This window comes from Alternaria atra (assembly GCF_907166805.1).
Source record: "Alternaria atra isolate CS162 genome assembly, contig: 26, whole genome shotgun sequence".
In the NCBI taxonomy this organism is placed as follows: Eukaryota; Fungi; Ascomycota; class Dothideomycetes; order Pleosporales; family Pleosporaceae; genus Alternaria; species Alternaria atra.
In genome coordinates this window covers 82,052-103,544 of record NW_025091324.1, presented here as the reverse complement: position 1 = coordinate 103,544, position 21,493 = coordinate 82,052, and the positions used below count along the sequence as shown (strand labels likewise).

At 48.0% G+C, this 21,493-nt stretch overlaps 4 protein-coding genes across 4 annotated transcripts; 2 read left to right on the top strand and 2 right to left on the bottom strand.

Moving 5' to 3' along the window:
- Window positions 1–254: 254 nt before the first annotated feature.
- Window positions 255–1,060, top strand: ALTATR162_LOCUS7005 (uncharacterized protein; the record flags this gene model as incomplete). Its single annotated transcript, XM_043314631.1, has 2 exons — window positions 255–733; window positions 793–1,060. 2 exons carry the CDS (start codon window positions 255–257, stop codon window positions 1,058–1,060), a joined length of 747 nt encoding a protein of 248 aa, XP_043170566.1.
- A 165-nt stretch (window positions 1,061–1,225) lies between these two features.
- ALTATR162_LOCUS7004 (uncharacterized protein) lies at window positions 1,226–1,732 on the top strand (the record flags this gene model as incomplete). The annotated part of the gene is made up of 1 exon (XM_043314630.1): window positions 1,226–1,732. The coding sequence occupies one exon, from the start codon at window positions 1,226–1,228 to the stop codon at window positions 1,730–1,732; it is 507 nt and encodes a 168-aa protein (XP_043170565.1).
- A 991-nt stretch (window positions 1,733–2,723) lies between these two features.
- On the bottom strand, window positions 2,724–3,204 carry ALTATR162_LOCUS7003 (uncharacterized protein; the record flags this gene model as incomplete). The annotated part of the gene is made up of 4 exons (XM_043314629.1): window positions 2,724–2,810; window positions 2,883–2,892; window positions 2,953–2,995; window positions 3,096–3,204. The coding sequence occupies 4 exons, from the start codon at window positions 3,202–3,204 to the stop codon at window positions 2,724–2,726; spliced, it is 249 nt and encodes an 82-aa protein (XP_043170564.1).
- A 5,030-nt stretch (window positions 3,205–8,234) lies between these two features.
- ALTATR162_LOCUS7002 (uncharacterized protein) lies at window positions 8,235–8,831 on the bottom strand (the record flags this gene model as incomplete). Its single annotated transcript, XM_043314628.1, has 1 exon — window positions 8,235–8,831. One exon carries the CDS (start codon window positions 8,829–8,831, stop codon window positions 8,235–8,237), a length of 597 nt encoding a protein of 198 aa, XP_043170563.1.
- Between the last annotated feature and the right edge of the window lie 12,662 nt (window positions 8,832–21,493).

Below are 21,493 nucleotides of genomic sequence, written 5' to 3'. Positions count from 1 at the left end.
CGCGCTAAAGAAAAGCTGGGGCATTGCAGTGGCTTCGCAGTGTGCTTTGACAAACCCCATTGTGGCGAAGTCCCTGAGAGCGCGCAAAATACGAAAAGAGAGAGAATACGAACAAGAGAGAAAAAGAGAAGTGATACGAAAACCACTCCGCACCAAATCTCAACATCATATATAAATATGTAGATGCCGTACACGTTTGATGTATACTAAAACAGTCATTCCTTTTGATTTCCTTCTGTGCCCGGATTTTCATCATGTTGCGACTCCTCTCCCTCGCAGCGCCCGCTCTCGCAAGCGCAGCAGCAACACCACCATTCTGCCGTTCAACACCCTCAGATGCATCCTGGCCCACGCCATCCGAATGGTCGACTCTCAACGATACAATTAGCGGGACGTTGATACGCACCGTACCCGTTGCATCGTCCTGCTGGCCCGGCACTAACGGCACCTTCGACTCTCCCTTGTCCTGCCAGGAAGTCAACGACAACTGGTCGAACGGAACCTGGCATTCGCAGCAGCCAGAATCGATTGACTACCAGTTGTATGCAAATAACTCTTGTCTGCCAGATGAGGTGGGGAGTTATTCGAAGGCGCAGGGCTGCAAGATAGGTGCGCTGCCGCAGTACATTGTCAATACGACACAGGAGGCGGACGTGGCTGTTGCGATGAAGTGGGCTGCTGATCGCAATATACGGATTGTGGTCAAGGGGACAGGTCATGATCTGAACGGACGGTACGTATCACTCACTTCGAGCATGTTGAAAATGGGAAAACTAACGACAACCTGTATAGATCAAGCGGTGCCTTCTCACTATCCATCTGGACGCGCAACTTCCGCAATTTAACCCGCGACGCCACCTGGAAACCCGCTAACAGCTCTTTCCCAGCAGAAGACGTCTTCATCGTGGGCAGCGGCCAGCAATGGGGCAACGTCCTCAAGTTCGCGACAAGCCAAGGCCGCATCGTGACAACTGGCCAGGACCCCAGTGTCGGGTTAGGCGGCTACATCCAAGGCGGAGGCCATGGTCCACTGGCATCCACCTACGGTCTCGCATCTTAGCACGTTCGCCAAATGACGGTTGTAACCACCACGGGCCGCGTTCTCATCGCCAACGAAGCCCAGAACCAGGATCTCTTCTGGGCGCTGCGTGGCGGTGGTGCGGGACAGTATGGTGTTGTGACGGAATATGTGATTAGGCATCATCCCGCTCCAAGTAACGTGATTATGGCAACTGTCCAGATCAAGCCTCAAGGCAGCACGAATGCCAGTATGGAAGCTTCCTGGTCCGCGGCAGCCACTTGGCTCAGTGCCTTGCCCGACTTGATAGACGCCAGACTCGCGGGCGCCGCAACGTTGGCAGTAGGCAGCACGGCAGGGAAATTCTTCCCAGACATCGACGTCTCCTCCGGCCCATTCACTGGCATCGCAGTCAACCAGGTCTTCTGGGCCTTCAATACCACGCCCGCCGCCGTCGAAGCGCTAGTCCAACCCATCCTGACAAAACTGCTCTCAGAGTGCAACAACACCAGCAGCACAAACACCTCCCTTATCAACACAGCAATAACAACCTCAACCTTGGCAAACTATACATCCTTCTTCGCCGTCATCTCCGGCGACAACGTCGCAGGCGGCGAATCGCTAACTTCCTCGCGCCTCCTCGGCCGCCCAGAGCTAACCCACACACCCCACGCGCAAATCGTGTCGTACCTAGAAACCGCAATGGCGTCCTAAAACACTACCAACCCCGGCAACTACGCGACTATCGGCCTCTCCGGCGGCCCCGGCGTGCACTCTACCCCGTCTGCCCACTAGGGCGCTTTACACCCCGGGTGGCGAAGCGCATACCTGCATTTTATCGCGACGGGCGAGACCGTGGATTCCAAGACAGCGGGGTCCGCGAAGAAAGCGCTGAAGATAGGAGCAGATTAGCATGCGAGGGTTAAAGAGCCGATGTGGGAGAATTGGGCGCTGGGGTTAGGTGCGTATATGAATGAGGCGAATCCCTATGTAGCAGGGTTCTAAAAGGTGTTTTATGGTGGGGGCAGCAATTATAAGAGGTTGGGCGAGGTGAAAAGAAAGTATGATCCGAGTGGCAGTTTGTACGTGCTTGCTGGTGTGGGGACAGAGAGGTAGGAGTATGATCTTGATAGTGGGAGGCTGTGTCGGGTTTAGAAGGGATGCTGGTTGTTGTTCGCGGTGTCGCTTATTTGTGAGTACGTTGTTTGTTTGGGGAGTTGAAAGGTGAGGAGGCGGAGAGGTGGTAGGATGGGGAGGTTTGGTGATTTCAGTACTTGAAGTGGATTTTATAGGAGAGACGTTTGATAGACTGTATTTTTATGTTGATTCTTTTTTTTTGGATGGCGGGCAAGGTTTATGCTTATGCTAGGCTATTCATTGCGTCTCGGCGGGTCCGTGGTGTAAGTTGTTCGTCGTTGAGCTATCAGCTAAATGGCGTTCTATAATGGATGTCAGCTATTATGGGAAAAGCAGGGTCGGCTGCAGGTAACATGTTTCTTGTAATAATGAAACAACGGTGTTTGTGGATTATGGTTGATTGGATTATATCGTTTTGATATCGCAAGATAGCTCACACTGCTATTGTCCCATTTCCCTTGCAGCGCTCTATCCCAACACGAGCACGATGCTCTAGCGCCTGGCGTCTCCTTGTAGCCCGCAAGGAACAAGTCTCCTATTTCGAGCCCGTGGTTCCTCTTTATGTTACTTATTTGTTGACCTTCTTCGCCTCCTCCTGCAACTCCTTGATCTGCTGCTGGGTGTCCTTGCTGGTCTCGGAACGATCCGCCTTGAGCTATACTCTCCGTTAGCCAATGCCCTCACAGCCTAGTTCTGCCTTACTCCTAGGGCGGAATATCCAACTTACAGCGCTCTCGCTGTCACTGGCAAGCTGCTCCTCCCAGTGTCCCTTGTTCTCCTTTTGCTTCTGCAGCTACTCCTGCTTCTTCTTCTCGACCTCCTCGGCACGGTTCTCGGAGTCTGGTCATTTGTGTCAGCTTAGATTCTCTATTTTCAGTGTATGTGTTGGCACGCGTTTAGCGGTGTGGAGGCTAGGCCGAGGTTGGCGGTGCGGACGTACGGAGAGCGGACTCCTTGCTAGAGGAGCGAGCTATTAATTGCGAGAAAGCCGCACGCTGGACGAAGACAAAGGGAGTGCGACGGGTCGCGAAGGCACGGATGGCGGACATGGCTGGTTTCGTGGTAGGTGTTTATGTAGCGGTAGGTATTTGCGGGGTTTCGGCGCTATAGCTTAGAGCTTGTAGCTGTTGTATATTTCGTGTGGTGCGTGTATCTCAACAAGACGGAGTCAATTGAATTGATGAGGTATTTCAAAAGTATAGATAAAGCTTGCAAACCTGGCAGATGGGTCGAATTCAGAAGAGAGGGTTGGTTTGCTGGAGAAAACACACGTTCCTCGGTTAGTGGACGTGACTAGCTTCACGACACGACGTCATCCTTTCCCCGGCCGGCAATCACCATTACGACAATTGGCCCATGTCTGCCTTCAGCCACTCGACGGAGCCTCATTAGTCATGCACTGCGACAACTAGCTGATGCCTAGATCTGAAGAAGATGCTCTCTCCACGCCTGTCCCTCAACTCCAGCGCACGGCACTAGGCGTCATCCAGAGCTTCGAGTCCTCTGCTCTTATACCACCTAGTTCAAAAACATAGGCTACACCTCAGCGCCTGGTCCCGGCTCTGGCGTCGCAGTCCCCAATACCTGCTTGCCTTTCTCGTGCCACTCGCATCCAAAGCGACTGATGGAAACGCACAGACCAAGACCTGCAAATCCAATGGCTCCAGGGCTGTGTGCATTGCGCCTCGGTACTCTAGTTCCACATCGGCGCCGCCGCGATGGACATTTAGTTCAGCTGGGCTAGCAAACCAAAGACCGATTCTGTAGTCAACCACAATGTTGATCAACTTACGGCGACTCCCTGCAGCTCGGCGGAAGCGCTTCGAAAAGCACGAGGGTCAAGACCCTAAGGCATAAGAAGCATAGCGACGTACAGTTGAACCGATAGTTCTCATCCGCCGGCCAAAAAAGCAATAAGGAAGCTGCCTACAAGAAAAAGTCACCATAGCGCATGTCATACAATCGAGGGTCTAGATGGTGCATGATGAACCCGTGGAGACGGAAGCCACAGCATTAAGTTTAACAAAGCGAGGAATACGCGACCGCTAGCAACGGATGCGCACCACGGATCTTCAGGAGATATTGCCAGGTAAAGAAAAAAGAGATACCCAAGGTGGCTTAGCTGACAGCAGCCGGGAAAATGAACATACTCGCTACACCGAGCATGTCGAAGAGGAATCGCTGCGCGCGCGCCCATCTCACTGCTATCGAAAAGAATCCCTCCGTGCAAGGTAAACATGGAAATAGTGACTATACATTGTTGTCGTGAGCTCGATGGCAGTAGTGCCAAGCATTCAATCCTACGCTCGACTAAGCCTCGATGCTGTATCTCAAAGCCGAAATGCACGATGCCCTTCCTCTGCTTCCCGGCACTTGACGGACGAAACGCGAACATGGAAGGTGACATATCAGAATCGTACCCAAGAGCGGTGATTACTGTCTCATCACGATAAACTCTATTGCCTTGCGAAGCAGGGCTATTTGGCTTAGAACGTATGAGATGAGAGCGGAGCTTGTAATTAGCAGATTAAAATGTAGAGCATGTATTGGATAACGCGCGGCTTCTAGGGTCGCTAACGAGCTAATCGACAGCTCGGCAGGATAGAGAAGGCTCGGCGAAGAACCCACAAACCCCATCTAAAATTCGGGGTTATCACCGACCGTAATGTAAGCTGCTTAGAGCAGTAGTTATGTTAGGCTTTGCTTGCGGCATAGCTATAGCGTTATCTAGCGAAAGCAGGTACAGAAGAAGTACGGAGAAGCCAACGGCTCACGATACGTCCGAACACGCGCTAAGCAGTCCAACAACGCGTTGATCTTATGTCAGCTTAGTTTAGTGCTATTTTAAAAATAAGACAATGTCTTAGCTTACCTCCTTGCGGTATAGGAACAGCAGGGCAACGTACCTAGATTGGCACTGCAACTCGATCTACGGGCCATATCGATAAACCGGCGAGATCGTTGGAGGGGAGGCTAAGCAGACTTTCCATTCTACTCTAGCTCCTAAACCGTTCAACCTAGAAGCCACGATTTCTATCAGGATCTAAACATCTAGACATCCGAACACTTTCGCGCGTTCAGGCTCTTAGCCTTGCAGTTGGAGTCTAACTGGTGCGAATTAGGAACGGAGGAAAAAGATGCCCACCTCATTCTAGCATTTTAGGCGTATACTAAGTATTTAAACAAAGCTAACTCGAGAGAGAGAAGATCGTTGTGGGTCGGAGGAGGTACAAGGTTGCGAAAGTAATGATTTGTTTGGCGAAGTTGGAGAAGTGCTAGATCATCTTCATCTTTGGCGTCCTTGAGATCTGGAAGAAACGAGATGATCGCTAAATGCAACTCAGATGCAAGTCGCAGAAGAGGCGGTAAAGTGTTGGGTGGTGTTGTGAGCAACAGCGAACTCATAGTTGCAACTATCGACTACTATAGTAATTAGGAAAGTTAAGGTTGAGGTAGAGAGAGACAAAGTAACAGCAAATATTTGAACTTCTCGACACAGACGCTGCAGCCTGCTTGGCAGTGCGAGGTGGAGATTGATCACATTTTATCTTGTCGCAGGCCAAGCGCTATCAGCGCGGATCCCAACAGAAAGTGAGGAGTCGTCGCATCCGCAACCCCGCATCCCCGCGATTGTTAGAACACTTGAGGGTTGAACAGCAGCAACTACCTTAAAAGAAAAGAAGACAATTATGAAGAAACAATTAACAAAAATCTACCATGTCGGCAAGAGAACACAATCTGCCGATGCTCAACGCTCGCAGCGATTGGATCGATTGGTACAACCATCGAAGATCTCGCTAAGCGTAACGAGGTGTGGAAGTACTGCGATCCGCTTGGCATTGAGAATCTGGTAAGTTAGGGACGCACCTTATTCTTTAAATTTTGAAGAATCTTGATTTAGCGGCCGCGCGAATTTAGCTTAGGCAGCGGGCTAGGCGTGTCGTCTCTGAGATGCTTGCTGCGAGGAAAAGAGCAACTAGGCAAGGCTGGTGAATCATGTGTCGCACGGTTGGGTGCGGGTATTGTAGACAGAATCATTAGAAGAGAGTGTATGTATTGTATTGTTTGTAGCATCCTAGCTCAGCTGGCTGGCGTGATTTGTCCCCCGTTTTTGAGATTTGTCCCCCGCCGAAGTACCGAATTGCTTTGCCCTTACGTATAGCTTATGCCGACGAACACACCCAGCACTAAACCGCAATCAGCTACCGATACAGCTATCGTGCAACTTCGAGGCGCAATGTAATTCACGATCATAGCTAATGCGAACGCTTACATGCCATAGAGACAAACCGTCGCGCCGCCCTCCAGCTCCGCAGACCCGCCGTTAATCCCTCGTTAGATCTATCACGTCCTTCTCGAGCACATTGTAACTGATCTAAATACCAAGCAGTGGCAAATTCAGCAATCAGAGTGAGTATTAGGTGGAAGAACGCCGTTGATGCAAGCGCGTACAAAGGTGGAAAGGGTCTGCACATCTTAGGGATAATGTCTATCCCTACGTAACGGAAAGCATCCTGTGCAAGAATAGAATCTCCACAACAGCATCGCATGTTTTTCCACACAGTTCTTTCAAGATACAGCCATGCAGAATCTTATCTCTACTGTATCGTCTGTCGTATTTCAGTCTCTAACTCGAGAATTACGTAGTTCTAACCTAGACTTTTCATGGTTTCGTTCAAGGGCTCTTATACCAATCCACATTTCTACCCCTGTTAGGCCATGATCGAAGACAGCGCTACGCAGCTTAGAGAGTCTAAGAGATGAAATACAGGCCAAAGATGCAATCTTAGCATATAAGGATTATCCTATCCTGTTGTGGCGTGCTCTGAAGTCTCTAAAAGGGTAACAGTTTGAAGCCTCGCTTACCCCGAAACAGCGTACGCTTCGTATAAAATACAATACCATAAGCTCATCCCCAGAACGCCTACCTTTCTAGAAGCATCTATAAACAAAGCGCTATTTCTGGTAACTAAACCTACGCGCACCGTGTGTGGCTAGTTGCTGGTTCCCGTTGCACTATGATTAACGCACGATTGACGCACAATAGACGGACGATAGACGCACGATCGACTATACAAAGTACGAACAACATCATGGATAAAGCTAGCAAGGTCCCGGCAGAGGCCCTCTAGAAGTATGCGGTACATGGGCTGCTATAGCAGACTGGCGCGATGTTGCTATTACGACGCTGTACAGTCAGGCCCACAGACGGCCCTTAATAGAAGATAAGGCACACGGCTAGCAATACCTTACCGTAGAGAAAGAAAAGGCTCTTGTCGCGTTCTTGCTACTAATGCGTAGTTTTAGATAACCTGTCCGCATTAAGTATATGCCATCGCTTGCCTATTGCATCGCCTGCTAACGATTGAAGGCGAGTAAGCCAATTAAGCCGCCGGGCAAGAACTGGCCACGAGGCTTCGAGAAACGCTATCTTAAGCTCAAGGCGAGAAGAGTCCAGTCGATAGACTAGAAACGCCATAAGACTCAGATATATAATAAGGTCACAGAGTGGTTTATAGTGATTAGCGAGGTGTTGCAGAATCCAGCTATTCTGCTAGGAAATGTGTACAACATGGATGAGACAGGAGTTATGCTCAGCACAAGCACTTGGAAACAAACATCACAGAACCCATCAAATACGCAACCTATGATATTTCCGCATCAAATCCTCTTCTTTTCAAAGAACTCCCTATCTTCTAAACTCTCTTCCCAACCACCCCCTAATCCTCTCTACCACCGGCCCAGGGTTCTCATATGTCACCCAATGTGCTGCCTCTACCATCTCCGCCTGCTCTAGGCGCGGCAACAACCCCTGCTGAATACTTGGGATCAGTGTTTCTGGTCTACACACCAAGTCTTCCGTAGCGCCGATATACAACACGGGGATGTCAAGTTTGTCAGCTGTATTAGGGAGCACCCTGTCACTTTCGTATTGCACGTTGGTGATATTAGCTTTGTACCAATTGAAGGGTGCGGCCATGCTGTCGCGGGTGAATCGGGAGAGAAAGGCGGATTTGAAGGCAGGTGATTTGGCGTAGGGACGTAGGCTTATGGGGGTCTTAGCACTATTAATGATGTACTAGTTTGAGGTTAGCGGGAGTTGTGGTAAGTCATACATGACTGTGTAGTTAGTTTGGTCTTGGTGGAGGCCTTTTGCGATTTGAGTAATTCGTATAGATGTAAAGTGACGTACCTCGCGCAATGCACCTGGCGTGCAGAAAAGGTCTTTCATTGTTTCTCCTTGGCCATGCATAGCACTATATAAACGCTCTAGATTCTTGTCTATGATTTCTGCGCCGTCGTCGGCGGTAAAAACTTCCCAGTAAGAGAAGATTCGGTATCCAAAGTGTTCCTTAGTCGTGTCGTTCATCATTTTGAGGTCGAAAGGTTGGCAGAATAGAGGAGTATATGGTACATTGAGATTGATGAGTCCGACGACTCGGTCTGGGTAGTGTTGGCACAATCGACTGGCGGCAACGGAACCCCAGTCGTGGCCAATGGATACCACCTTCTCGTGTTGCTCTGCTTCGATGATTTCAATCAAGTCCTTGGCCATGCCGTCCCAGCGGTATGCAGAGGTATCAGTGGGTTTGTCAGTACCGTCGTAACCTAGCATGTCTGGGACGATGATAGGGTACTTTGAGGAGCGAAGGGGGCCAGCGACGTCCGCCCACATGGCAGCGTGGTCGGGCTATCCGTGTAGGAAGAAGAGGGCGGGGAGACTCTTGTCGCCTGTGGAGGTGTAGTAGGTGTATGTGTAGCCTCTTGAGGTCTTGAGAGTCTTCTTCTTAAAAGCGTCTATGGTTATTTTTGGCACTGGGAAAGTGATAACAAGATTTGGGAAAAAGAGTACAACGAAGGCAGAGTAGGAGATTTATACTTGCGATAGTCTACGTAGGTGACTTACGGAAGTCGAGTCGAACTAGGCCTTAGAAGTACTAGGGACAAGCGGAACCAACTGGGTTTTGCGCCGTAACGTCACCAAACCCCTGAAAATCAGCGGTGTCTATTCTGCTCATGCAAGGCTTATTACTAACTAAATGTCCGGCGGGAGCTTGCTGAACACGAAAAGTGCGCTATACTCGCCGGTAGCGCTGTTTCAGGCACCTGGATTGTGCACCGTAAGTTCACTTAACACTTAGAAATCAGTACCCTTTGTTCCGCTCGTGCAGAGCTCACTACTAATTGCAGGCCAAGAGCTTACACATCAGGGAAAGTGCGCCATACTCACGGGGTACCTACCTAGCTGTAGTAGACAGCTGTCATTGCAAACCTCAAATTGTTCTTTTATAGCATTGCGGAATGTACTTCTTTGGACTGAACAGTCTCTCGTGCGACGTAAAGTTAACGTGCTGTTATGAATTCGATCGAGGTGAAGTCAGTAAGATGTCAATCACCTATAAATGATTGTATGGTAGGCAGCCGTCATTCAAACTTCAAAAAAGTCAACACTCGCGGCGGTCTTAGTGATTACTTTCTGACAGACGGTGATAAGGTGATGTACCGCGGCACAACGAGATATGATGACTGATCATTAGCCTTAACGTTACTGTTTCTGCTGACCGCGCCTTAGCGCCCGCTTATCGGATGACAAATGTAAGTTACGCGGAAGTGATTACGTGGCCTACTAAGCTAGCTGAATGTAGAGCTCGCTTAGACTGGAAGTACCGACTAGGGTAGCGACATTGGATAATTTGTTTCGCTACAAGTGCCCTAATGCTGGTTCAAGATAAACAGTTAAAACGCGCAGAAATGGACGCTGCCTACGAGGCTAAAGTTGAAAGGAAACGTGGTTAGAAGGGCAAGGATGCTACGCAGGAGGCAGTCGAAGCTACGGCGACAAGTACAGTGAGACGTGGTCGGAAGCGTAAGAGTACTGCGCTGGCTACAGAGGCGGCGGAGTCGCCAGGTGTTGACATTGGGCCGTCTGTGCCAAAGAGTAAAGTCGCAAGAGTGAGCAATAATAAGGCAGCAGAAGCTGCAGGAGTGCCTTGGGCGGCCCTAGTAGCAAACATGTATTAGGAAATTGCTGAGTGCTTATGCTATTTAGACGCATGGAAGCGCGGTGTATTTACGCCAATTGCACACCTCGCGTGCTTAGTCAACGTCACTTCGAAATGTGTTGCTTAATTAGTGTCATTCTTCGCAGTGCTTCCTTGTAAGGGTGCGATGGGTTGACCATAAGTGCAAGGTATAACAGTAATGAATTCGATAGAGAAGCTACACTACGCTTGCGCTGAGTCTATGTATCACGTAGTGCTAGGTTCCAGAAACTTCTAAGGGTCCGTGGAGCGCCGATGAAGCCCCGACAACGCTCCGAGGGTTGCAGCCTATCCTAACCAGCTATAACGAAGGCCACAGGCCAAGTACTACTAACTAAGGCTTCAGCCTCTTACACATCAAAAGTAGGAGAATGCGGAATGCACGTATACTGTCGGCATGGGGGCTTTTTGACTGGGTTAGTGGTGTTCAGAGCTATTTTCGACGTGGACCACGCTGACGTATTAGTTTGGTACTTCTAGTGTTTGTTTGAAGCATATCACATGTTCCGAATGCCGTTATTAAAGGACCCACCTGAGATGCTGTTTCCGGATCCCTTGACAGACCCGGGCTTCCATGATGAGATGTGGCTACGTTACCCACTCGCCACGTCGACCGTGCCTGCCTATTACGCTCACACTATCACCGCAAGGAGACATCTCAGTCAGATCAAGAACGATGTTGTTTACAAAGTTTGAAGTCGGAATGGATTTGAAGATCCGCTTCTATTTAGTACTATACTGCAAATAGAGAACAGACTAAAGAATTGGTTTCAGAACCTGCCGCCGGCTATGCAGGCGAGGAACATCGTTTTTCCACCGCAGCTAGAAGTTTAGTAAGTAAACGATTATGCACTCTAACTATTGAAAGCTAAGAGATGCAGCCTTGAATATCACAGCATCATTGTCGAGCTGTTCCAACGAGGCAGAACCGGGGCAGATAGATCCCTGTCTGCGAGGAGGATTCTCGAATCGAACATTCGAATGGAGACCATCCTGCGAATTTATTACCTCCGTCATAGCTTCGACTGCTTCACTAATACCATGATGGTCTTCATGGTCTACATTGGCAACTTAGCTCTTGAAGGCCTTAGCAGCAATCAGCTGGACAACGCTAGCGTTGAAGCCCTCCAATCAACCCTCATTCTGTGCCTCAATGGTCTGAAAAGCTATAGGAAAGCATTCCACGTCTCGAAGCTCGCTTATTATGCTTTAAGCATGCGAATGTCTCCGCGTGACTTACGACTGCTACAGGCGTATTCTGGCCTAGAAGACAATGCTGTAGACGAGCAAGCATTAATAAGCCATGTTCATAGGTATGCGTGTATATTGCCCACTACTGCACTTATTTGTTTTGTAGTCCTGTTAGTTAACAAATGATAGCTCCTGGCCTATCCCTATCTTCAACGTTAAAGATAAGGATCCCGAGAAAGCGAGGTTAAGGAACCTGATTGAACAAATTAAGAGAGTCTCATTAGCGGATGATTTTAGCTTTAGTAGTACACCTAAGCTGCGATGAACAACCTCTTACCATGTGTGACGCACCAACGCGCACTTCGAACATCTAAACAGCCCTACAACTTGCGGCTGTAGAGCCTTACACAATAGCTATTATCGCGAGATTTTTTGGTAGAGAGATAAATAGAGGCTAAGAAATATATCGCGCTATCGATATCGTGTAGAAGGGTTAATGTTGCGGCTACGTCGTGACCTGAGAGGTACTGCGCTTGCAACAACACCTTGAGGCTCTCTACTACCCGCAGGCCTTACAACAGCTCTTTTTTTAAAAAGCAGTTTTTGCAGAAGCCTTAAGGTTGCGCTTCTTACTCTTTTGCAAAGTTTTAAGAGCTTGTTGAAGTCGTTTTGCAGTCCTGCGAGCAGCTGCCCTAGAGGCCTGTTCAGCAGCCCTTGCCTGACGCCTATTCTCCTTCTCCTTCTCCTTTGCCTGCCTAGACTCCCCACAAAGTCTATTTATCTTAGCCTTTTGGCGTTGTAGCAGCTCCTTCGCGCGCGCTCCTACAGACCGACAATTATTCTTGAAATTTCCGTTCGCTAAATTATGTTCTAATTGAAGTTACTGTTAGATGATATTACTGTGAAGCGATGTTAACATCTAAGATATTGGGCGCACGGATTGGGAGAGTTGCGTTGGATTACTGACAAACATAAGATAACTCGCTGCTCGGTGATGTAGCGATTCGTAGATATCTACACAAGGCACTAGGCCTACGCTGACTCGACGTCCTGGCAGCTACTAGCATACATGGGCAAACCGTATAAACGGTCGAAAATTTCTCAAACGGTTGAACGGTTTAAAAATATTGCAAAGGGGCTAAACGATCGAAGAAAGTTTTAAAACAAAACGAAGAACGACTTATAGGGGTAGAAAATCCACAGCGCCTACTTCTCTTACCAGTCGAAATAATGCCCCCCATCACCCCTAACATCCTGAGAGTCACCTTTCCGGCCGTGGGATTCTGTTTAAAAACCCATCCCGTTTTTCATGGAGGGGCCCGTATGATCCACGCGAATTGCCGTACATTCAATCATCTCGATAGTTTTACATGTGATTCGAAATTTCACCCCATGAACATATCCTTCTTGCCCTAGAAAACGCCCCTTTTCCGGCCCGATGACTCCGCGGGGATAGACAAAAATTAATCGCTATGCGGTTAATTTTTGGGTTTTTTTCCTTTTCTGCTGTGGTTGACACCAAAACCCCCCAGAGGCGTACAATCCGGAGGGATATCTGTTGCCATACCGTTAATGAAGCTAGTAAAACCATCACTAACCCCTCGCATTAATAGTCCTAACCTCCAGTTTCCCTTTTAGTTTTGCGAGTTGTTTCCCGGGTTTTTGGTTAGGGTGGGGGGGGCATCGCCGTAGGAGTAGAGGGATTTTCCGGGGGTCCGTGATTAAATTCCGTTTGCCAGAATGCTGTGGCCGAGGCAATAGTATCTTCGTGCCTTTCCCTTTCCGGGCCTTCGGGTTTGGATATACGCGATGCTTTTCCCGGGGATCAAGGCGCTGGGTACCCGTTACGGACCTGGTGGATCTGGATGCGACGGGATGATTGTTTCTGACGTGTTTGGGCAGCATTTACCTTATGGTCGTATGGGGATCTCGACACACGGTGCAAGCATAGAAGGTTTTCCCCTTCCAGACTTGCGTCCGCGTGTATTTGAACGCTCCTTCGTGATCTACATAATTAAGAGTGTAGGGTGTTAAGTTTGGGAGAGGAGGCCCTGCGCTGCAACTATCTGAGGTGGGGTGAGCTTCTTTTTAGATGACCGTACACGACCCATCTCAACCCCCCGTACTAGAGTGGAGGGAAAGGGCCCAAACCGTTCAGAGAGGAAGTTTCGGTAATCCATTGATATCTTGGGGGTTTCCGTAGCATCAATAATAGACGATGTGTCAGATGACATATTGAAAAAGGAAAAAGACGGGGTTTTGGGGTTTTTGGTATAAGGGTTTTGGGAGCCCGATATCAGAAACATGAAAGATTTTCGAGAAAAAGGAAAAAACCCGTTTAACCGTTTAAACGGTTAAACGTGCATAAACAGTTGGAACGAAACGAACGAACGAATGAACGGACGGAAGTGCCCATGTATGGCTACTAGCCAGCCGCGCCCGAAGCCGGCTCGAGCATTATGGATTCCGGGGGGAGAAAATCCCCCGGGACGATAGTATTGTGGGGCGAAGCCTGAGACGGGATCTGCTGCAACTTCTCCAAAACATATAAGAATGGTCGCAATGGTAACGAAATTAGGCTTTAGGATATATTGGGGTGCGCCCTAGTTTATAGAAGACGTGTCATTGAATTTGCGGCTAAATCTTCGTTAGACTGTGAAGGATGTAATGTTGTCGCCCTACACAACCTGTCGAAAGAATGTATCCCTACACCTACTATTTGTTGTACATGATAAATAGTAACTGGACGTACAACGATTGAAAAGCTTTGCTGAGTATCACGCGTAGTGTCGAATTTGAGGCTTCCGGCAAACGGCTGTATGTTCAGCGACCGTTTCGAGTGCCGCATCTCAGACTTGGGAACAAACAAATCCAATCAAATTTCAACCTTATTTTGATCTTGTTTGAATGGCGACTCTCGCAATATTGTTTTGATTTGTTTTGATGGTGTCGTATGCTCGTTTTGATTTGGAAGGTTTGATCGTTTTTGTAACGGTTTTGGGGCCCTTTGGGCCCAGATCAACTTTTAGTACGAGTTGGGATAGCTCTTTACGGTCATCAAATTTTGTAGCTTAGCCCACCTCAGATAGTCAATTCAGCGCAGTCCCCCCCCATCTTAAACCCCGTCACATTTTTGGGATCGTTTTAATACGCATAGGGGGGGGTATATATTTTAAAGTTCCAAAACCCCGGTTTTAAGCGATTTGGGTAAAAATACGCCTGATCTCAGCATCGCTCACAGTCTCCATGGCTAGCTCCGTTGCCGCTGTTTCTAGTGGAGTAAAACCAGCCGCCCGCTAGCTCTTGATACACTGTATTGCCGCCATCAAGTTAGAGCCAATATTACGCCTCCGAGACTCTAACAGGTCGCCTAGCTCACTAAAGAGACGCTCACAATCGCAACTACTTGCTGGGATTGTAAGTACGTCAATAGCAAGCTGCGCAAGTTCTGGGTACCTCGAGCGTATCCCAACCCAGTAACTAACAGGATTGCCACCTTGTTCGAACTGAGTAACAGTCCAGGCTGGCTCAAAACGACGCCACCGTTGTAATTGATCGTATTGGGTTGTGTCGTCATCGCCGGCAGGCTCTACGTTAACTAGGGCTGTTATTATATCCCGTAAGCTGCTCATGCGAGGCTGTTTTGGGCGCGGTTTCTCAGGAGACGGTGGCTTATACGATGCCCACAACTGCTGTAAAGCTGCGTCGTTTTGAGCGATCCAATCGGGCTTATCGCGCCAACTGTTCGAGCAGTAGTTCTTGTAGTATGGGTGGAGGCAGCAAGCGGCGTAGTATACGAGCGAGGCGTCGAGTTTGCCGTAGTAACAATCTAGCTTCTTCCAGGCAGCGCGTAGGTTGATCGCGAGGTGACCTTCGGGCGCACCATTGTGGTTAAAGTTGACGTCTTCGTACTGCTCAATTACAGTCTCGTACAGCTTCAGTATCGCTTCGAACTGTGGTACGACCTCGTATATAGCCCCAAAGCCGCCCGTTTTACCGCGAGCCTGGAGGCTATCGGTCGCCTCCTTCAGTGGCCGTAGCGCTTCGATATACTCCATTATGACTGCCCAATCTGCTGCTCGTAGCCCATCTGATCTCATCCAAGCTGGGGCGTCTGGTAACTGCTTGTTTCTACCCCGAGCACGCGCGTCGTCGCCGTATTGGCGGTCTATATGATCGGCTGCGTATTTGTCAATAGCGTCCTTAAGTGTAACAGCGCGCTCAAAGGCGTTGAAGTAGCTATTCCAGCGTGTAACAACGGGCTTAACGGGCTCTAAATACTTGTCAGTGTTAGCGTGTGGGAAGCTGTTGCTGGCTCGTTGCGCGTCTTTAAATCGATCGTGTTGTGTAGGCGTTCGAATATAGCTAACAATGTCAATAAGTACGCCTAGAGGCCCGTCTTTCCGCCATTCCCTCATGTATAGATCTTCAGTTGCGATCTCCTCCGTGCTATTGTTGTAGGCGTCGCCATCTACACCAAACATAATAATCTGCCCAACGAGATTAAACGTATGAGGTGCACAGCGGAGGCGACGATGCGCGGCATCAAAACCGTATTTGTTTGCAAGATGGGCTACAGCAGCGTTGTTAGCAGCCGCGTTGTCGAGTACAAAGTAACCAACAGTACTAGCAGATACACCAAAACGTCTAAGTATCTCTGCTACAACTTCAGCAATCCGTACGCCTGTATGAGCGCCCGTAAGTTGCGGGATAGCAAGGGGCAGGTCCCTAACGATGCCAGCAGCGTCAGCAAAGTGTGCTATTATGCCAAAGAAGCCTCGTTTCCCCCCTTTAGTTGTCCATCCGTCAAAACTAATGTGAATCTTGCTAATAGCCTTCGACAACAACCTAACAACGTGAGGCTCTATACAGCGATATAGCCGCATAATATACGTCGAAACACTGCGGTGACTCACCCATAGTGCTGCTGCCGCCTCGGGGTTTGCGTACGCGATCATCTCCTTGAAAGCAGGAGTTTCGAACTCGCGGAGCGGGTGGTTGTTGCTAATAAGCCAAGTAACTGCGGCGTATCTAAAGCCTTGTACGTCGAAGTTACCAATCGTATTAGCTGTGTTCTGGGTAACTGCATGGCCTCCGCGAACCATCATATTAAGGTGTAAGCCCAGGGTACCTTGCATGGTCACGTGGATTATCCAGCGACCAATCAGCCTACTACTCTATGTATATAAGCTTAGATTATAGACCTCTCGGTGATTAAGCAGAATACACACAATCTACTTACACAAGGGTATACTGCCCGTTTCGCGCTTGGACTGTCGATATAGGCCTGCCTTTGCTGTCGCGATTGTGAAGGGCTTTGTTAATCGCTATATGCTTTAAGGCTCCGCTTGTTGATCAAGTCGTCTCGTGTATAGGCTTACCGCCTGCCCATTTGTTCTGGTGACAAGCCCGGCATACCTAGAATATACGGCTTATGTCTTTGATCAGCGCGACGCGATAACCGTAGTCGTATACCCAGCTTTTCTTGTGTTTCTGTGTACGCGCAGGCTTACAGTACTGTGGCAGGCGGGTCCAATCAATTCCATCAAAATTATTAGCTATACGCTCGTCTATCACTACGCTGGCTTCCTTGTCGTTATCCTTTCTAGCGTCGTTACTTTCGGCCTTAGTGGCAGCTTTAGAAGCTTTAATGGGCGGGATAATCGCGTTGTCAGGCACTAAATCAAGCAATTGTGATTCGAATGGGCGCTCTTCGGTGGCCTGGCTTGCAGCTATAGCTAGGGCTTTGCGCGGGGAGGATCGTATAGCCAGCTCGGGCTAGGGCGACTCAACGATGATAGGGTGGTTGACATTGCCGCGCGTTGTTTTGGTGCGCTTACTGGGCGCGATGGCGCCTTTTAATCCGCGTTTTTTCGGGGCAGGAGGCATGCTAGGTTTTGTAAGCGCTCGAAAGTGCCCTAGATAGAGGTATAGAGTGTTGCAACTAGTTGCGTGTGTAAGAAGTAGAGAGGTGTATCACGTGTACGTCGGACGATAGGTAATCTTTAGCCACTCTAACTTACTAGTACTCGCGCACGGGCCCTATCGTCTGAAAATCAACATACTTCATAAGATATTATTACAATTACATCGTTGATATTTTCAATATTAAGACCTAGGAGGTTATAGTATAGCGAATTCTGTACAACAAGATTAAAACGTTAAATCAAATCAATTAAATTACGGCTTTAATTTGATCTTGTTTGACTATTTTAAAGGCTCGATTCGATACTAATTTGATTTGCAAAAAAGATCTAAAACTCAATCAAATCAAGCTCTTGATTGTTCCTAAGTCTGCCGCATCTGCTTGAGCTATCCTCGTGGTGGGTAATAGTCGAATTGTTGTTGTTGCTGTTGTTGTTCTGGAGGGTATTCCACATTTGAACCCTGCCCACTATCATGACTGTCTTGTGATGTGTTCACATGTAACAGGTCTAGGTCAAAAGCATTTAAATATCCTGGTTAGTTCTACAGGCTTTGCATGTTCACAAGTGATAAACTATAGTTAAAGTTTGTAAAAAATAGATTGCCAAAGGGCATCGGTACTATAGGTTCGCCCGGCAGGTAAAACGGGGTCGAAGCTGTCTTGATGTCTAGGAAAGGATTGTTATGGGTAGTACTGAAAAGGGGGCCGAGGGTCGAAAGTGCTACTAGTATCTATTAATTTCCGGCGAAAGTTCTCCTGTAGCACCTCCGCAGTTTGCTGGGCGTTGTATGGGATATAATAATGTTGGTAAGTATTAGGCCCCAGAGTTTCTTCTTTTATACAAGTCGAGCAGTTCATTGGGCCTAGGATTGCAGGGGCCGGAGAAAATCTCTTAAGAACTCCCTTAATAACATAGGGGCTCGAGCGGCGAGGGGATTGTTAGTCGCATTGCACGTAACTAGCAAATTAGTTTTCTAATAGAAACGACCATGCTGGGCCCTTAGAGCCTCTATCTTTTGTTCCTGTAGGTCATTTCAATATTTTGGGCAATTAATTGCATGACTAGGACGGATAAAATTAATTCATTTTATTTTTTAGCATAGCAAAACTTTTTTTAAAATAAACAATTACCTACTATCCCCTTTTTTGGAGTAGATGAAATCAAGGTCCGGCCTGTTGGGAAATTTTTTAGTTATTTCTGGTTTAACGGGTTCCCGCGTTTTTGTTTTTGTTAAACTCGACAGAACCCTTTTGCCCCTCGTTACGAATGGCCGCCCCATCTTGCAGAGACATAGTCGTGTAACGAGCATCTTAGTGCTCTAGTAGTCTGCCTTGGGGAACTGTTCGCGTTCAAGGCCCGTCATGTGCTTTTGGGCTTAACGACCTCTAGGTAATGCTGCCTTCGACTATTCCTCGAGCTCGTTGGGCAGTCCTAAGATACTTCCTTAAACTAACTATGGGGACCCACTTTTAAAAGAAAATAAACGCAAAAAAATTTAAGGGAAAAAAATTGTTGAAACATTTGGGGGGAAGATTAATACAAAAAAAGTAACTGTAATTTTAGCTTCACATACAAAGTTAGTTGAAACACGTACCCCTTTTGGGGCCTAGCAGCAGTTCGAGGTGAGTACAGCTTGGGGAAAGCTTTTTAGAGATAAATGCAAGTTTTTATAATTTATAAGGAGGGGATCCGGCCCAGACCCCGCTGGGCCCCTCCGGACGGGAGCTGTTTTGTCGTGGTGCGGCGAGTCGCCCCTAGTACCCCCCCCGCGCGGGTTTTCTCAACCCCATTCCCCCTAGGGGTTTTGTTGTTCACCTGGGGGGTGCGTAGCAAAGATGCTGTGCAGTCCTCGAAAGCGATCACAGGTAGTCTTCTAGTGATCGCAACCCAAATAGAGACCCCAGTAGATTGTAAACTCCACTAGGTGCGCAAAAGCAGTTCTTTTTTTGATTTTTCTGTTTTGGGGTCTTTATTCCCAAATAAAGACTAAGAGCGAGGCTCTATTTATATTCCAATAGTAATCTATGCCCTGCTTACATAGCCATTACTAGGGAAATAGAATGCTAAGGGCCGGGTTTTAGGGGTTCTTGGGTTTGTAAGGTTTTTAGCTGCTTTAAAGGGTAAAGCTGGGGTAACCCTACCGCTTGTACAAGTCTAAGGTCTAGCGCTAAAATAATTATAACAGTGTTCTTCAGGCTAAGAAGACGCACGGCCCTAGTCATGTATACCAAATAATCGCCATCATCCCCCTCTATTCAGGCCCATAAGATAAGAGTATTTTGGTTTCCCATGGCCAAAAGCAAATTCATTTTTAAATTCGCATTTTTAGGGGACCTGATAAGCAATTATGCCTTAGCGGCCTAGGTACTTGCGGGACTAGTCTGCAAAGGTTTGGGGGACCTGATAAACATAAATACTTAGTTAGCAACAACAACAACTACTAGCATTTAACTATGAGGAGCTTATAAGGGGGAAAGGGGAAAGGGTAAACAGTCTTAAAATAGCAGTTGAACAGTTTTTCTGCTATATCAGGGTCCGGGGCTTCGTAAGGATCGACAAAGAAAATCCGTTTCCGATGTCGTCGCTGTCCAGGTAGAACGTAGTGTCGTTTATATACCCCCATTAAGCCTTTTTCTTGAGTGCTCTTGGTTTTCCCTCCCGACGGTCATAGAGAGCATCCGGGGCGCTCACTGGCAGATCTCGTGTCGAGCCTTTGTGGGCCGGGTTGACCGTGGCCCCTGCTCCCGTATCTTTTGGGTTTTGGGGTTACTACAGAGCTACCTTTAAAATTCAGAGTTTAGACCAACATAGCTAGTAGCCCTCAATTCATGATCACGCATTAAGTCCTCTGAGATAGTCGAGATCCCCGTTCGAACCAACCAATGCGGGCACGTGTTTACTATGTGCTTCGCCATCCTTATCCTTACTAGTAAATAGTTTTCCGCTGCGCTTTTCCCAAATTGAGAGACGCGCTCGTCGCATGTGAGAGTATGTCGTCGGCAGCCCAGACGAAAAAAAAAAATTAGTCATGCACAACGACGAGTAGAGCTAGATGTAAAATATAAGAGCAAGCTTACATGTTCGAGAGCATTTTAACCTTTTCTTGTTGTTATTGTTAACGTGCTCGCTCAAATCCTGGGGAATTTTTAGTGTATGGTTTAGCTGTGTGGCCCATACGCTTTTAGCAAGTGAAGACTCGGGTTTTTAGATGGTCATACCCCTTTGACGATCTCTCTGAGCTTGCTTATAGATACAGTTGGGTGACTTGAGTTGGCAGTTAGAAAAGGGCACTTCGCTAGGGAAAATTTGATTTCTAGCTGAGTAAGCAGACAAAATTTAATGTAGTTGCAGAATAAGGGGGACCAACTTTTGCTTCGGGATGCCATACGTTTAGGCTCTAGAAGATCATCAGCACGGAGGCAAAAAAAGCATTGTTGACTTTTACAACGTACACGTAGCCCTTTTGCCCTCCCCATTAACATGGGTAGGGGGACGGTAGTAGAGCACGCTTGAGCCTAGGGGTAGCTATCTTGGGGCCCTGGGGAGCTTCCCGCTCTTTAGAATCGACCCGCATAATGACAGTGGCTGCCTCGCCCGTATAGTTGAGAACTCTCTAGTACGTACTTAATAATAACGTCATATTACGTGTTGTGTTTCGGGCTTGTAGTGACTGCGATAGGCTTGCTGCTGTTCCTGCATGCGTACTAACAAGACATGCAAGCGTTATAGCAGGTTGAAGATAGAAGAACCGCAGGCCGCCTAGAGGAGACACAAATTAGGTCGTTGTTTTGGCTGTGAGGCAGCTGCCACTAATGATAGCGCTGTTACATCACTAGCTATGTGCTAGTTATATCTAGGCCTCGGCTACGTCTAGTGTCTTGGTAAAGAGTTCCGCACCAAATCATAAGGGGTGTCTCTCGATACAAAAATGCCCAACTAACACGGGAAGCATTAAACAGGCCGGGAGAATAACAGGGAGATAATTTTAATGTTATGAGCAATCTACACATCAGAAGGTCTACATCAACTAACCCGAACGACAACTTTATCTTCCCTTGCTCACAGGATACTTATAGCCGACTAGCAGTCTAACATAAGCTGCATTTTTGCTTTTGCTTTAACTCGCACCCTCGCCGACAGAGACGAACGCACGTAGGTTAGCTTTCAAGAGCAATTAC